This window comes from Leucopleurus acutus (assembly GCF_964270905.1).
Source record: "Leucopleurus acutus genome assembly, chromosome: 20".
In the NCBI taxonomy this organism is placed as follows: domain Eukaryota; kingdom Metazoa; phylum Chordata; class Mammalia; order Artiodactyla; family Delphinidae; genus Leucopleurus; species Leucopleurus acutus.
In genome coordinates, this window is record NC_139162.1 from 44,422,702 (window position 1) to 44,441,048 (window position 18,347).

At 36.7% G+C, this 18,347-nt stretch overlaps 1 protein-coding gene across 2 annotated transcripts; it reads left to right on the plus strand.

The window, feature by feature from the left end:
• Positions 1-2,170: 2,170 nt before the first annotated feature.
• Positions 2,171-16,522, plus strand: ZNF260 (zinc finger protein 260). 2 transcript variants are annotated; one of them, XM_082863141.1, is made up of 2 exons: positions 2,171-2,193; positions 12,053-16,522. In XM_082863141.1, the coding sequence occupies exon 2, from the start codon at positions 12,522-12,524 to the stop codon at positions 13,758-13,760; it is 1,239 nt and encodes a 412-aa protein (XP_082719267.1). In that variant the 5' UTR covers positions 2,171-2,193; positions 12,053-12,521; the 3' UTR covers positions 13,761-16,522. The 2 variants fall into 2 exon arrangements, with proteins under 2 accessions (XP_082719267.1, XP_082719266.1); XM_082863140.1 differs by lacking the exon at positions 2,171-2,193 and adding an exon at positions 4,729-4,890.
• Positions 16,523-18,347: the final 1,825 nt, after the last annotated feature.

The window sequence follows — 18,347 nt, forward strand, 5'->3', positions numbered from 1 at the left end:
AAACAACACTGTCTAATATTAAAAATATTCTCAAATAACTTTCAATTATGTGGGAAGTTACAACATCATTTAAATGAAAGTATTTAAAAAATATATATGTATACACATGTGTGTATATATACGTGTGTACATATATGTATCTACATGGTTATATATATGTACATATGTAAAATCAGAATACTCAGCATACATATTAATTTTTAAAATTACAAATGCAAGGAAGATATTTCCAAAGAGAAATAGTAGGTTCCGGTTTACTTCATGGGTCTTTGTTAGGAGTTAGCCAAGAAAGAAAAAAAATCACCTCCTGAAAAAATAAAGCATTTTACAAACAAAGAGAAAATACCAAGCCACCTTATGTACGACTTTTAGATGTCACAACCATTATTTTCTCCTCCTTGGAGATCTCTCTTGGAGAAGGATATGTTAGCTAAGCAGCAGTAGGGAAAGGATGGGGTTAAAGCACACCAAAGTGTGCTTTGTTTTGCAGAAACTGTTAAATTGCAGAAAGTTCCAAACGCCAGATGTTTCAAAAAGGTTAGAGTGCAAACAAACAACCAAAACACCTGCTTGCTTGCAGTTTTTGGCAACCTAGAGTAACCTCTATCTCTTTACCATGCCTGCCCTTTCAGGACTATGCATGCCCCCCAGGTTTAAAACTTCCCCGTCCAGCTTTGGAGAGACAGTACTTTGAGAGCTAGCTCTCTGTCTCCTTACTTGTCACAAGTAATAAATGCTTCTGCTTTACTCAAAAGTACTTGGTGTGTGCACTGGCTATGCACCACAAGGGACAGACCCATTGAGCCCGGTAACAGAGATGGGGCAAGGAGACAACAAACCTTTCTTGAGGTCCAGATGACAAGGTCACCTTGCTCACTTGTCCCTCCCTGACCAGGGGAAGGCTATCAGAGGAGACCCGGGCTTCCATCTCAACCTCAACGTCATAGAGAGTAATCAGGATTTTTACCGGGGCAGAGCCATCTTGTATCTCATACATGACTACATGTGACACAGCACCTGACACAGTCTCCCCAAATTCACACATCCAGTGCTGCATAGTCACACACCCACCAGTAGACACAAAGTTAACAGCCTCAGTCTCAGACTCCCCCTTCCTTCCGCACAGTGCTACACAGTCACAATCCCCATTAGGGCGCAGTCACAGAGGCACAATAACAAAGCTCCCTATGCCTGCACAGAAAAGGAATACACGATCCCACAGAAACAATCCACACACCCACCACAGGGACACACAGTCACAGGTAGCCCACACCAGCACACAGTATTACACACGGTCACATATTAACAATCATACCACGGAGATTCATCCACAGAAAGCTACACACACACGGTATTACACACAGTCAGAATAACACACACATCACTGGGACACATAGCCACACACAATTTCGTAACCGACACTCCCCTCCCCAACCCCGTCCGTTCCGCCTGAACAGACTTAATACTCAGTCTCCACCCCGCCCCGAGCTCTGGACGTTTCACCTCCAATCTGCCGTGCGCGGCGTCTGCCAACAGTTCAGAGACTAACACCCGGCTCGCGTACAGCTCTGCTCAGAGTCGCCGGCCGGAGAACGCGGCGGCCTCTGGGAAATGTAGTTCAGAGCCGCACTCGCGAGGGACAAGATGGCGCTGGGCTTGAGCCCTACCAAAGAGATCCCCACAATCACTCCCTGCCTCACCCCTACTCCACCCCAGCCTCGAATCGCGCCCTGGAGTCTTCTGGCGCTCCTGGCGTAGCCTTGCACCGTGGCTCCTAGTTGGAGTCACCCTGGCGTGCTTCAACTGAGCTTATTATAACCCAAGGCACATCACTGCCCTCTTCCAGATGTAGTTAGCAAAGGTAGAGTGTTACCTAAGTCCTGAGGCTCGGCCTACGTACACTACTCCCCCAACCAGGAAGACAGTCCCACAAACTATGGTGGAGCTGAGAAAGCACGAAAGCTGACTCGAAAAGCCGACTCGAACCACTGAAACTTCTGGGAAATGTAGTCCACGGTAAAAAAAAAAAAAAAAAAAAAAGGACAACCGGCCGAAATCAACTGCTTCTGTCCGGTCTGAGCCCAGGCTTGGTGGAACCCAGGAGACCTCTGGGAATGCTCCCCCAGCCTGGAGTGCGCAGGCGCAAGCGCAGGCGCAGGCTTTCCGGCTCGCCTTCGTCGTCTTTGTCTGCTGGTGAGTTTGATTTTGGCTCTGCGAAGCGCAGATCTTGTTGCGGGACCTGGTTTTCTGGGTTTAGAATCCGGTCGGGGAGGCAGTAAGGGAGGTTTTGTGGAGCCTACTACCGGGCTGGGGAAACTGAAGGGGAGGAATCGCCTCCTGTGACGTGCAGTGTTCAAAGCTTCTGTGGATGGGGGCAGGGGTACAGAAGGAAACGGGCGGGTTCTCCGGTGGGTGACAAAGGTTGTGAGGGAGTGTGAGAGGGTTGTAGAGTTGCAACCTGTATGGTTCCAGGTTTGTGAGTTTGGGTGGCATTGTGAACTTAGTGGGGTAGTACCATGTAAACCTCACTTTTCTAGTTTCTAAAATAATGATAAGGATGCATCTCTCTGGAGCATCCGTATCTGTGAAAGATGAGAAAGGGAGAAGGCTAAAAGCAGACTCATTGTGGAGTAGAAAACAAAATCAGCATTCGTTTTTTTGTTTCTTTTTAAAGAGGAAAGATTTCCGGGAAACTTGTTATTGGTTGTCTAGACTCCCTGTAGGTATTGAATTTTCTTAATTCTTTGAAGGAATTTTGGTAAGGCTGCTTTGAGAAGTTCTGGACTAAGGAATAGCTTTAAGAGGTAATTTCCACTAGTGCACACAGCACAGACGAAATTGGGAAGCAAGTTGTCCTGTCTTTGGTACAGAAATCAAGTAACGGATTTAAGACTCCCTGGTTTGTCAGTGAGCATGGCAGTCTGACTCCTAATTTGACCAGGTTTTCCCCAAACGAAATGGCCTTTATAAATGTAAAGAAACAAATTTTTCTTTTATCTACAAAGAGAATTTCTTCCAGTATTTTATCACATTTAACATATTTTTCAATAAAACGAAAAAGAAAAGTACCACAGTACAAAAATTCATGTATAGAAATAATAGCTTTGATACGTACAGAAAATAATCAGTAATAGTTATAAAGAAGACTACTTTATTTACAATAGCAACAAGTCAGATAAAACACCTAGGGATAAACAGTAAATGTATAAAACCTTTATGAAGATTATTTTTAAATGTTAATGAAAGACCCAAAAGAAGACTTGAGCAAATGGAAATATATACAATATGTTAGATAGATTTTAAAAGTCTACAATGTATTTTGTTACACGAAGAAAGTAAAGTGTATATTTGGTGTAATACACTACTTTTTTTAGTAAGTGGGGATAGGAATGTATATTTATAGTTACACAGAAAATAAAAATAGCTGTGAGGGGATGCAGCAGCTAGGGCACGGATAAGAATCACATTTTTGCTTGCATGTTTTGTACACTTCCGTTTTTAATTGGGATGGAGGAATTAGATTTCTGTGTTCACTCCATTCCTTTTCAGGTGTTTATCACTGCCTCATTCTTGAACGTTTCCTTGATTTCCGTAATACTTCTCTCATTTTTATAATTCCGGTCAAAACCAAGGAACAACAACCCCCTCAAGAAAAAAAAAAAAAAGAAAAACCCTCCATTAGTGACTTAACGTTTCTGTTTTTCCCTTAAATATTAGTGTTCTTAAGTTTCTGACTTCGATCATTTTTTTTCACCTCTAAGAACTCTATGAGCAACAAAATTCCACTGCTATGGCTTCACCTGACACAGGACTAACAAATGATCATTCCTCTTTGAGGCTTGTCCTGAGCTCCTCATGCATATATCCAACTGCCTAATAGACAGCACTATCTGGAGGTTGCATAGGAACTTCAAACTCTTTATGTCCAGAATGTCATACTTATGTCTTTCCTCCTGCAGTTTGCCTCCATCCTTTCCCACCTCTGTATTACCTGTTTTCATCAATTAATAACACTGTCCAGGCAGATTCTAAGCATACTACATTGGATCAAGCTTGTGAGGAAGTATGATCCTTTTAGCTTTCATACCCCATTACAAATTGGAGACCATGGTCTTTTCAATACATATAATAAGTGAGAAATATATATATATGTTTGCTGAACCAATGAATTGAATGACAATATAATTATAGGACGCTTAAAATATTTAATTTCTCCTAGAGTAACATAACCTAGGTAAAATATTAGGCTTCTAAAAATTTTAAGAGCTCTGATTCATGAATTATTTCAGAGTCATTCCCTTTATATTTTATCCATATCACTCAAGGTTGGTGACTTCAGAATTATGAGAAAAGTGTCATTATGATACTCAAAAGTGTGACTGTGACTGTTTAATCAGGAGCAAGGCTACAAGTGACACCTGCTCAAAGGTACCCGTACAGGTTGTGATTCTAGAGAACTCTAGCAACTCAGTCTTGTAGTTCCTCTGTATAACCTGAATTCTGAAAATACGATAGCTTCTGTTTCCCATTTTTTGAAATGTATGGAGCCTTTAAATGGCTTAATGAGTTTGGCCTGAGATGCAAATTACAAATACTCTTTTTTCCATGTGCTCACATGTATGTATGTGCTCCAGTTTTTAAGCCAAAGGGTCAGCGTTACTTTATTCTTTTTCACAAGCCAGCTTCCTTTTGTATCCCCAGGAGCTGAACTTTCCTTATCCTTCAACTCCTTTGAGGGTCTAAGGGCTCAGCCTGAATTCTGGGATGCTGCTTTGACCTTCAGCAGTAACATCCAAGTCCTATGTTAGTATTTCGAATTTTAAAGTCACCAGTTCAAACAAGAAGAGCAATGGATGATTGAGGAAGAAATGTAAAGGAGGTGTTCTCCAGGTGAGTTAGGAAGAACCCAGCAGGTATGAATGGAATAAAAGCTCATTACAGTTATTCAGTGAGTTTACAACATCTGAAACTTTTTTTTTTTTTCTTTGCGGTACGCGGGCCTCTCACTGTTGTGGCCTCTCCCGTTGCGGAGCACAGGCTCCGGACGCGCAGGCTCAGCGGCCATGGCTCATGGGCCCAGCCGCTCCGCGGCATGTGGGATCTTCCTGAACCGGGGCACGAACTCGTGTCCCCTACATCGGCAGGCATACTCTCAGCCACTGCGCCACCAGGGAATTCCCTGAAACTTTTTTTGAGGAGATTTTCTTATCAGCCCCCACCCATCCTTTGGAGTGAAAATTACTAGGAATTCTTTAGATACCTAGGTAACATTTCCACCTGTTCTTCCTGGATTGGTGCTCTTTTCTCAGATTCTGGAGGACTGGGTGCCTCTCTAACCTCTATTCTGGACGCCAGCCTCTCTACCTCATTTGCAGTCTCAATTTTATGACTTCTACAGCCTAAATTTCGTGCTTCTCCCTCTCACTAACATTCTCCATTTTTTACTTCTCCCTATATGCCTAGACTCCTTTCCTTCATTCAGTCCTTCTTGCCAAGGATTATAGATCTGTAATCTTTCAAAAACTAGCACTAGATTCTTTTCTTTAAAATTTAACTATCATTTCTCCCTCCTTCTATCTTTATATACCTCAGAGTTGAATTTTACCCCCTTATCCTTATTCCTTATTGTCTTCTTACCTCCAGATATCATAGTATAACTCTTCTCCACCTCCTGCTTTTTAACAATAATGCAGGCTTGGAAATGAGTGCTGACTTCCTACTAGTTCAATTCCCTGTTACTTTTAAAGAGAAATAGTACTATTATTTTTAAACTCTAATACATATACTTGATAGAAATTAAAAGAATAGCTATGTCTCCTTATTCCTGGCTCTCAGTTCTCCATTTCTGCTCCCTGGAAGCAGCAATTATTAACATTGTATGCTTCTAAATGTTTTATGAGTATACAAGGAGACTTTCAGGCAGAGCAGTGACATGATTTGACTGTGACAAGATTACTGTGATTGCTATGTTGAGAAGAGTTGTAACATTATATCAAAATGCTCAAATGTTAAGCAAACTCAATGTATTCTGTTTAAATGGTGACCTGTTAAGAGCAGAGGTTGGCAACTATACCCTGCTATGTGTTTTTGTAAAAAGTTCATTCATTTTCTTAGGGTCTGAGACTACTTTCAAACTATAATGCCTGAGTTGAGTTGGCATCTGCAGATACGTGATATGTAAAGCAATGAAACTGGACTAAAAAGTGTTATCAATCATGGTAAAGCTAAGTGACTATAATAAACCCCAAAATGTGCTGGTTTAAGGAATGTAGGAATTCATTTCTTGGTCACATATCAGTTATGTGTTGAGTAGTCAAAATTTGCGTGGTAGCTTTGGTTTTTGTGGTACTTTAAGATCCAGATTTCTTCCAGGTGTCTCTTTATCATTTAGTTGTGGTTGAAGCTGGATCAGCAATGCATCCTTGTTCCAGCCTGGTAGAGGAGAGAGGAATCACCACTCTAGGGTGTGTGTGTTTGGGGGGGGGGGGTCAATAAATTATTTTGTAAAGGGCCAGGTAGTAAGTTTTTTAGGCTTTGTAAGCCATAGGATCTCTGTTGCAACTACTCAACTCAGGCATTATAGCACAGTTAGTTTGCTTGGCATTAGAGCATTTTGATTTATACTTTGAAAATACTTTTTAAACCACAAGATAAATGCTGGTGAAAGGACGATTTTGCCTGGTATTCAGACAATGTTGCCTAGTTCAGTTCAGGACTGTCATTTCACAGTATAAAAAATTCAGTTTTGGGAGGAGGGAGGGAGGCTCATGAGGGAGGGGATTGGGGGATATATGTATGCATATGGCTGATTCACTTTGTTGTGCAACAGAAAGTAACACAGCATTGTGAAGCAATTATACTCCATTAAAGATGTATTAAAAAAATTCAGTTTTGATAAGTATGTGTGAAGGATGTTGATATAATCCCTGTAAAAACACAAGGGGCTTTAATTACCAAGGAGATATAATTTCTGTGTTTTCTTTTGGCTTATTAGTAATACAGAACTTAGTCCTGATCTGTTGAGCATCATGCTTTTGCAAATTTAATGAATTTAAGAATTGGAAATTTTTAAATATATAGTATTACTGTACTTTATTAAAAGTTTAGTAAAATTCACATCTTAAGCCATGTATACCTGGGACTTTGGGGTGATAAAATGTCTGAATGATTATCTCTTTTTTTCCTATGTTTATTTTTCTGTTTAGATTTTCTGTCTTTTCTGGTCTCAGTTTTCAGAGGTTATATTTGCTAGGTTTTCAAATTTATTTGCATAGGGTTGAGCAAAATAATCTCTACAATCCTTATTCCCAAATAATCATTTTTTATTTTTGTAATTTTGCTTTTATTCCCTTTTAGTTTTTCCCTAGGAATCAACTCATGAATCTATTATTACTTCTATTTTTGTTTGTAATAATTAATTTCTTTTCTTATCTTTACTAATTTTTCTGTTTTTCTTTTATTTACTTTTCCTTATTGTAATTCCTTAGTTGGAATGTTTATTATGATTATTTCTTTTAAAAATAAAGTAAACATTTATGCTAAAACTTCTCCACGCATTATTTTCAAATGTGTTCTATGGGTTCTGGGTTCTGATATACAATGTGTTCTGAATAACATTCTGAACATTACACAATTTATTTTAATTTCCTCTTTGACCAAAGAGTTTGTTCAAGCCAGTAGATTTTGGAATTTACACATGAAAGATTTTCATTTTTCTTATTTATGACTTTTTTTTTTAGTCAGAATTTTATCTGTCCTTTTCTACTTTGTGGAATATTTGAGATTTTATAGGCCTACTATGTGGACTGATTTTGAGAATGTTCTCTGAGCATTTTAAAAGATGGTTCACTATCTATTTTCAAGATGTAGAATAAACTAGTTAGCTCTATATTATAAATAAGTGCATATTTTTATTTCATGTTCCCATTTTTTATATGTTTGCATATTTCATGGATTTGATCTCCTAGGTTGAGAGGTAGTCTTCTCAGTTGCTAATGTGTTTTTGTATCTTGGATTTCTGTATTTTATATATTCATGATTATCTTCTTTATTTTATCTTTAGTCTTTATTTTCACCATTTCTTATATATTGTTTTACATGCATATCTTGTATATATATAGTTTAGGGGGGTTTTGCTATATCAGTTGTTAAACTTTAGCATGAATCAAAATCACCTGAAGGGCTTGTGAAATACAGATTGCTGGGCCCTACCCACAGGTTTTTTGATTCTGGAGGTCTGGTTTGAGGCCTGAGAATTTTCTGTATGATCCTATCATAGCTCTTTTAATAGTTATTTTTATTCTAGTTGCACTTATTGACAGGAACAATATGGTTGGTATTGATTCTCTGATTTTATTTTATATACTGTTTTAATTTTTTTTTTTTTTTTGGGTCATGCGGCACAGCTTGTGGGATCTTAGTTCCCTGACCAGGGATTGAACCCATGCCCTTGGCAGTGAAAGCACGGAGTCCTAACCTCTGGACCTCCAGGGAATTCCCAACTGTTTTAAATTCTGCCTCATCTTTTATCTTTTGTATCTTTTGCTATAGGATCTTTCTTTGTTTTGAATATATGTCTTTTTTTCCCAAAAATTTGGAGAGTTTATATTTTTTTCTTATGGTTGCCTTTATATTCATAATTTTCTTAGTCTTCATCTTTGATTTGAGATAATATCTATTTACTGTCTGTTACCAGGAGTGATGTATATTTTATACATTTTACAATAAATATTTTCAGTCTCTCTCTTCCCTTCACTGCACAGTTGGTGATTATGATTATTATTCTAGCTTTAAATAGTAACAGTTGCACTGTTCTCACCTCCCCCTTCATAGTATGAAATTCTTTGCATCTTTGCCGTTGATTGTGCAGTGATCCATCTATCAAAATCCTATCCACTGTTCAACTTTGAACTTCATTTTTATTAAACTGTCTCTCACTTCTAGCCCAATCTCTCTAATCTCTGTATCTCCATCTTATATTGTAGCTTCCAGAGCAACTTGGATCTTAAGTATATACTCTGTTAGATTTGTATTTTTTGCTTTGATGTCTGAGACATACATTGAAGCTTATTGGCAGAAAGGCCAGTTTTCTATCCTTCTTGTCTGCATTCTTGAGCACAAATGTTTTATTTTGTGAAATGTCTACCCTAGTCTTTCTCCCATTTAAAAAACTAAATTGTTTATCTTTTTATTATTGTGTTTCAAGAGTTCTATATATTCTGGATACAAGCCCTTTATTAGTTTCTCCCAGTCTATGGCTTTCCTTTTTGTTTTCTTAACTGTGTGGTTTTTTTTCTTTTCTTTAATTAATTAAAATTTTTTTGGCTGCGTTGGGTCTTCCTTGCTGTATGCAGGCTTTCTTTAGTTGCATCGAGCAGGGGCTACTCTTCATCACAGTGTGTGGGCTTCTCAATGCGGTAGCTTCTTGTTGCAGAGCACAGGCTCTAGGTGCACAGACTTCAGTAGTTGTGGCACGCAGGCTCAGTAGTTGTGGTGCACGGGCTTAGTTGCTCCATGGCATGTGGGAGCTTCCTGGACTAGGGCTTGAACCTGTGTCCCCTGCATTGGGAAGTGGATTCTTAACCACTGTGCCACCAGGGAAGTCCTTAACTGTGTTTTTTGAAGGGCATTAATTAGTTTTAAATTTTGATGAAGTCTACCACTTTTTCTTTTATATTAATAGTTTTTTTATTAATAGTTTTAATGCTTATGCTGAGGTCTGTAATTGATTTTGAGTGAATTTTTGCTTACGGTATGCAGTGAAGGTTGAGGTATTTTTTTCTAGTTATGGAAATTATAGCACTGATATGAGTGGCAGCATATTACTAATTAGTTCTTGAAATGATTTATAAGAAAATGAGGATATAATTTTAAGACAGATGGATCAGGATAATGTCCAAGGTTTGCAGTGAGTGGATGGAAAACAGTTATAAAAGAAAGGATTTAGAGAGAGGCCAAGGAAAGGGCTCTTGACAAGAAAAGGGCTTGGGTGCCAGTATATCAGGCATAATGAAAGGAGAAAAATAAATGAAAATTGAATTTGATGGCAATGACAGTTTCTGTATCAAGAAACAATAGTATCAATAATCAAAATAGAAATCAAAATCAGATTTGGAAGTAAAAATGGCTATTTTCTGGCATATTTTCTTTCCCATTAAATATATGTGTACTTTGCTGTTTAGCCCATGTGAAACTCAGTTTTAAGTAGATAAAAAGGGCACTGTCTATAGTTATTATACAATTATAGACTGAGTCAAGTTAAAAGGCTCAAGTCTTCAAGATCTCTGTAAGTATAACAAATAGAGGCTTTTAAAAGTCAAATAGGATTATAACTATGCTTGCTCCATTCTTCCTCACCCACAGTTTTTGTTCCACATAGACAGCCACTTTCAACTCATTTGACTTGTGTCTGTTGGTGTTTATTCCCATATTTTATACAGCTATTTTACCTATTTTAAATGTAATCAGTTTAATCATTATCAACATGTTAATATGAAAGATGGGGTTCAGAAAATTTCCTGCATTCATTTTTCTTCATATTTTCTCTGAAACTCCTTTCTCTGGTGCTTCATATTTTCTCTTGAACCTCCTGGATTCCTCCACTAAACTACTAATTTCCCAGTCATTACTCTCTTTCTTTATTCCTTTCTCCCTTCCTTCCTTTTTTTTTTTTTAATTTTTTTATTCTGGGAGATATTCTGTATTTTGTTTCCCAACCTATTGAATTTTTAAGGTTAGCATCATACTGTTTATTTCCAAAAGCACTTATTTATAGAATCCTGTTAATATTTCTTTGCTATATAATCTCTTAGCTTTCTGTGATACTAATTATATGTTGTATGTATGTGCTCTTCTGTTCCTTGCCTTGTTTTTTCCTATTTGTTTGATCTTTCCCATTATGGCTTTTGTCCAATTTTTGTGATCTTTAACTCTACATTAATACATTGAGGTACCAGAAAGATTATTGTAATCTCTGTGTCCATGGGTGGGTCTTGTAAAATGGTGGGCTTCACTGTGCAGCATTCAGTCAGATATCTAAGTCTTTCTTTTATATGACTCCAAATGTCAGTATCTGTAGGTGTTCTCATGATCTTCTCATTTTTTCAAACAAGAACGCTTCCATTATCTAACAACTACCAGCATTCTTAGAGTCTAGCAGAAGAAAGAAGTTGGGAGCCTATACTATATATAAACTTTTACTCATCCACTTCTTTCAGTATGGTACTCTCATCTACTTTCCCTGTCATCACTAAATTTGGAGTTTCGCAGTTGTACTTTGTCTGGATAATAAATTCCTATTTCTTTCCAGTTAGGAGAATTGGGTGTATCAGCTGCTCCTTTCATTTTATAAGCCCCACCTTCCACTCTCATGCAATGTCTCCAGTTATAGTGCCTTTCTGTTGACAGCTGTGTCACAGATTACCTTGCTTCTAAGTGGCATCCTCATCTGCTAGCACTTTATTTAAGTCACTCAGTTCTGCTGTTAATTTACAGTCCTTTATTTGCTTTCCTTTCAAAATTTCCTAATACTTTCATTCACTGTTGTCTCAACATTTTAGATTTTATGAGTAATGCCCTTCATCCCCTATTGTCATTTTAATGGAGTTTCAGGAAAATGTAGAAATAAATGTCTTATTTAACCACATAGCCGTTATTAATACTCCTATTCATTTTATTTTTTATCCCTTCATCCTAGGCTTTCCAAATGTTACATGTTTGTCTTTCGTCCTGTTTGTCACTTGTTCTTTATGTTTTCCCTTACTTTACTGATTTATAAAGTATACATTGTTTCATTTAAAAGCAGTTTAAGCTACATGCACCCATGGATGTTATTTGCATTTGAGCTTTCTTTTATACTGGTAGGTTAGGTTTGAAATAGTCTATTTTTAAATTGCATATTTTTGAAATTTTATTAAAAATAGTGGGAAAATTTACAAGTGTGATATTGATGATGATGATAGCTACTTTATTGAATGTTTACTACATGCCAGGCATTAAATATTTTACAGTTATTAACTCTTTTCAATGATAATTTTTTTGTACTCCTTTTTAGAAAAGGCCTGGGAAATTTATAAGTAAATAAAGACACAACAGGAAAGACTTGTGGGTTAAGTCTCATCCTTCTCCGTGAAAGCACAGCTAAAGAAAAACTCAGAAAACCTAGGTAGCAGAAAAGTATTTCTTCTGAGCACAGACATTGATTCTTTAAGACAACTCCTCTGTGTATGGGACTCAGTTTAAACGAGTTTGGAACATTTAATTTACACTTAAATATGAGAGAAACTGTCTAAGCAAGAACCATTAAGAATATAATGAGGATGCTATATTTCATCCCAATTTGTAATCAGCTAATCACAGGATAACCAATGTGAAAAGTTTTTCATCATATATTCAACTTTGTTAGATAGCTGAGAATTACTATTGGAGAGAAACCATATGAATTTACTGAATGTGGAAAAGCTTTCATCCATGTCACATGTCAAGAGATACTAAGGAATTCTTGTTGGAGAAGGTATCTGTGCATGATAAGAATGTTGGAAAGCCTTCAGCCTGAATCAGATCTCCTTCAGCATGATCAAATTCATGCTGGAGAGAAACCTTATGAATGTAATGACTGTGGAAAAACATTTAACCTGAAGCAAAACCTCATAGAGCATAAGAAAATGCATACTGGAGAGAAATCACATGAATGTAATGAATGTGGTAAAGAATTCTCTCGAGTCTCATCCCTTACTCTACATTTGAGAAGTCATACAGGAAAGAAACCATATAAATGTAATAAATGTGGAAAAGCCTTCAGCCAGAAGGGAAACTTGCTTACTCATCAAAAACATCATACTGGAGAGAAAACTTATGAATGTGGGAAAGCTTCTATTCAGATGCCAAGCCTTATTAAACACCAGAGAAATCATATTGGAAACAAACCCTATGTATGTAAGGAATGTGGCAAAGCCTTCAATGGAAAATCATATCTCTCTGAGCATGAGAAAATTCATACAGGAGAGAAACCATTTGAATGTAATCAATGTGGAAGAGCCTTCAGCCAGAAGCAATACCTCGTTAAACATCAGAATATCCATAGTGGAAAGAAACCCTTTAAATGTAATGAGTGTGGAAAAGCCTTTAGCCAGAAGGAAAACCTCATTATCCATCAAAGAATTCATACTGGCGAGAAACCTTATGAATGTAAAGGGTGTGGGAAAGCTTTCATTCAGAAGTCAAGCCTCATTAGACACCAGAGAAGTCATACAGGAGAGAAACCTTATATATGTAAGGAATGTGGAAAAGCCTTCAGTGGGAAATCAAACCTCACTGAGCATGAGAAAATTCATATTGGAGAGAAACCCTATAAATGTAATGAATGTGGAACAATCTTTAGGCAGAAGCAGTACCTCATTAAACATCACAATATTCATACAGGAGAGAAACCCTATGAATGTAATAAATGTGGAAAAGCCTTCTCTCGAATCACATCTCTCATTGTACATGTGAGAATTCATACAGGTGATAAGCCTTATGAATGTAAAATATGCGGGAAAGCCTTCTGTCAAAGCTCATCTCTTACTGTGCATATGAGAAGCCATACAGGTGAGAAGCCCTATGGTTGTAATGAATGTGGGAAAGCCTTCTCTCAGTTCTCAACTCTTGCTCTGCATATGAGAATCCACACTGGAGAAAAACCTTATCAGTGTAATGAATGTGGAAAAGCTTTTAGCCAGAAGTCACATCATATTAGACACCAGAGAATTCATACTCATTAAAACTCTATGAATGCCTTGAATTTGGGAACACCTTCAAGAGAATTTGTATTAAACAGTATATCAGAAAATTCATTTTACAGTAAAGTCACATGAATGTGGAAAATCCTTCAGCAACAGCTCTAAATGTAATATACTGAGAATTTAATAACTATCACAGTATCATGAAAACCTACACCCCCAAGACCCCCACAACAAACATTGTTCCTGCTGTACTTTTAGGAGCATTCTCATTAAAGTAAGGATCCAGTCATGGACACTAATCAACATGGTTCTGGAAGGCCTACTTGATGCATTCAGACAAAGATATGCGAGGTATTAAGATGTGAAATTAAGAGACAAAATTGTCTTTTTTTTTTTTTCGGTATGTGGGCCTCTCCTGTTGCAGAGCACAGGCTCCGGACGCGCAGGCTCAACGGCCATGGCTCACGGGCCTAGCCGCTCCGCGGCATGTGGGATCTTCCCAGCCCAGGGCACGAACCCGTGTCCCCTGCCTCGGCAGGCGGACTCTCAACCACTGTGCCACCAGGGAAGCCCAAAATTGTCATTTTTTTGTTACATGTTTTGCTACATGTATAGTCATCAAAATTATTTGCTCTTGATGCAGTAATAGAAAACAAAGATTGTGACAGAATATTATATCCAGAAACATATGCATATCTTTATGGGGAATTAGCAATTGATAGAGGTGGTAATCACAAGTTGGTAGGAAAATCTGGATTTAAAAAATGGTCTCAGGGTAATTGACTCTTCATATGGAAAAATATTAGATCTTTGCTGTTGTTATACATTAAAGTATTTATTTAAAAATCCAAAAGTGTTGTGAAGATTAGAATGCAAAGAGCAAAACTTAGTAATATAAGAATTTTATAGGAGTTTTTCAAACCTCAGGGTAGGAAAGAATTTTGAAAACAGATTCCAGAATACCCACTCTTGAGTATACACACATATAGTGAAGAAACTGATACATGTACCCAGGGAGTCCTGTACCTTTATGTTCATTGCAGCATGAGTTATATTAGCAAAATATTGGAAACAAATGTCTGTCACTTTTGAAATGGATGAATAAAATGTGATACAGTCACACTGTATAATATTCTCTAGTAGTTAAGTTTAACAAATTAAATCTATATGTATTAATAGAGAAAGATATGAAAATCATGTAGAGTGAAAACAAATGAAGTGAATATATTATAATTATACCTGTATGAATTTGAATTAAATCAACACTAACCAACACTAGTATTAAAGCATTGGTTATGGTGAACATTTTTATGTAAAACTATGAAGAATGGATTGGAAGAATACACACTCAATTCCCAAAAGTGGTTGTCTCTAAAAAGAAAGGCAGTAGAAGGGAAATGGGGCCAAACATGGTAGTTAAAGGATACTTCAGTTTTGTATCTAAATATCTATCTCATTAAAAAGAAATAAAGATTCCAAGTAAATAAAACAAAATATTAGTTAATTCTGAATTGTAATAGTATATGAGTTTATTCTGTTGTTTATGCTGTTTCTTTTAAACTTCTGAAAATTAAAAAAGATAGGGATAGGAGTAGGGAAACTATATGGAGTACATGTTATAGTGGATTCACATTCCCAGTTAGATGCAGATATTTTACAGAAGATATTTCTACAATCATAACTTTACTATAAAATATGAATTTTGAAAATTGGAATGGTAACAAATCTAGTTATTTAAATTTACTCTCAAATGTCATATCATTAATCTCTGTGTGGTCTCTACTGAGACCACAGTAGATTATAGCATGATTTTGTAACAGGTGATTGAATCACATACATTTAAGGATCATATCACTTAGTAATACATGCACAAACTTGTTGGAGATAATTAGTTTTTCAGAAACATTTATCAGAAATTTTAATAGTCCACATAACCAATATTGACATTAGAAATTTGACATTTTTTAAATGAGGAAAACATGTCACTCTTACATTTTTTTGTATGCCATTGAGTAAAACATCAGCTCTTACATTTCAGCTTGAGTTTTAAACTCAGACTATTCTTTTTCTCTAACCTGCCACAGTCAATCAATTTCCCCCACCTCTAGTTTGTTTGTTTCCTTCAGGAAAATGGCACCGAAAAGGGAGATCTCAGACCTAAACAGAATTCTTTTATTAAAAGCAAATCTTTATGAGGATTTTTGATTCCTTTCCACAATAACTTGACATATAGAAATCATTTAGTGCTCTTTTTGAATAGTGATAAAAAATGAGTATGTAACACAAACCTTAGGCTGCTTTCAAATATATCAATTTCTTTTAAACCCAGAATAATACTATGCTACTACAACTATAGCACTGCATGGCTTATTATTAGCATATTTGAAGGTTGGTCTTGAGATAAGATTATAAATGCCATAGGTTGACTTTGTGAGGTAATGTATCCAAATAAGATACATGTATATCTATGTGAATCTAAATTATCCTCTCTTTTCTTCCATTTCTCATTAAGCATTCTCTCATATTCCTTAAGTGTTATCCCTTTGTGCTGGTGCAGCTTTGAAATCACCAGAGCAACTAGGAACTCTAATCCAGACCAAATAAGGAGGATTACCTTTTGGTGCCTATAGCTGGTCAGTGCCAAGGCCTAGCAACCATAATGATTATAATGGTCAGATAGAGTAAGATAAGCAGTTGCTGCACAGTATTTAGTGATATTGTGTGCTATAAATTTATTCAGCCATCCCCCCTACTAATTCAACTTGTTGCTAGTTATTTGCCATCACAAACAACACTATAGTAAACACCCTTATATTGGCCCTTACCTTTTATTTTTATTTCTGGGGGATAATTTATAGGCAACAGACTGCTAGATCAAAGGATATGTGTTATTTTAAAATTTTAAGATGCAATCAGTTATTTTCAAAAAGACAAGTTTCCTCCAGCCATGCAATAGGTGGTATTATACTAAAATTCATGTTTGATGAGTATAAACCTCATCTTTTCCTAGATTTGCTTCTTTGTAAATTTTCATATTAACCTATTTTCCTATAGGATTATTTATCTTTTTGTCAGTTTTGAAGACTTCTACATGTATTAGACATTAGGAAGTTTATGGATTGGTTATAGAGATATTTTAATCTCTAGATTATATATGTTATTTCTTAGGTTTTCTTATAAATTGTCTATTTCCTTTTTGCAATATATTAATATTTAATCCATCTAGAATTGAATTTTTAATGTCATATATGAGGGTTCATTTTCTTTTCTTCCAGATGGGTTGCCAGTTATACAAGCACAATTTGTTAAAATAATCCAGCAGCCAGTTTATCAGCAAGTCACACAGCTCTGACACCTGCATGTCCACCAGAAGCAATCACAGATTTGAACTAGCAATCAAAAAGAGAGAGGGAGAGCAGAATAAGCTTTAACCTGGCATTAAGTTTATTATTAGATTTGTCCTGACAAAAAAATGTCTTCACAGCATGTTCATCGACAGTCCTGCAACTATCCAAGCAAGCACAGCTTCCACTGCTTCAGCACTGCACAGAGGAGAAAAGATCAAAATGGGCGTGGTTCACCTCAGCACTGGGAAACATTAACATTCTCATCCAGCATATTTTATAATAATCAACCAGGGCATCTGCACGGTGTGCCACCATCACATGGGGCACACTCACTTGTAACAATGATAATCATTTAAGCACAGAGAAGCCACTGCCTTGGTTTCCCAAGACTTGTGATGCCTTACTTATATAGGCTGTCAATGTCTACATGCCAGTTAACAGTTCGCCCCATCCAGATACAGGCTACAGATGAGAGATTTACAGTGGTGTTTTCTTCAAGGAAACTGGTAGAAAGGCAAATCTAAAGTCATTTTTCCAGAGATGAATCAGTGGGAAAGACCTGTTCTTAATCCTTTACTGATACCACACTTTTCCTACTCAACTAAAACTTTGCTATGTAATCCTTTAACCATATGATCTTTTCTTCATTCAACTTAAACTGCCTTATATTTTGATTTATACCAAGACCTATTTCTATATTCTCTTGCTTCATTAATCTGTTTTTCTATTCCTATACTAACACCATATTAATTGATAACATATTAGCCTTATTGTATTTTGATACTGAGTATTACAGCAAGTCCCCCACTCACTGTTTTTCAGTTTTATTGGCTAATCTAAGTTAATTTTCTTTCTATATAAATTAAGATAGTTTTCTCAAATTACAAAAACGCTTTGATATTCTAATTGGAATTACACTAAATTTATACACTTACTTTGGGAGAAATGGCATTTATGATACTGTCTTTCTGTCCCAAAACATAGTATGCCTTTGCATTTGTTCAAATTGTGATTCATGTCCTTCAGCATGAGGATTCTGAACAAAGTAATTTGAAGCCCATCGCTGCTTAATACCATTATATTAAAGTTTCTTTTCGGTGAATAAGGAAATTCCCCCTCCACCCCAGCCCAGAATTCATGTGTGGAAGCCCTAATCTGCAATGTGATGGTATTTGGAGATGGGGACTTCGGGAGATTAATTAGTTTTAGATTAGGTGGCACACTTATGATGGGAGTATTGCCCTTATAAGAAATGCCTCGTGTATGCACCAAGCACACA

Excerpts from the sequence above, each read along its gene's own strand:
- ZNF260 (XM_082863141.1), top strand. The coding sequence starts at position 12,522 with ATGATAAGAATGTTGGAAAGCCTTCAGCCTGAATCAGATCTCCTTCAG.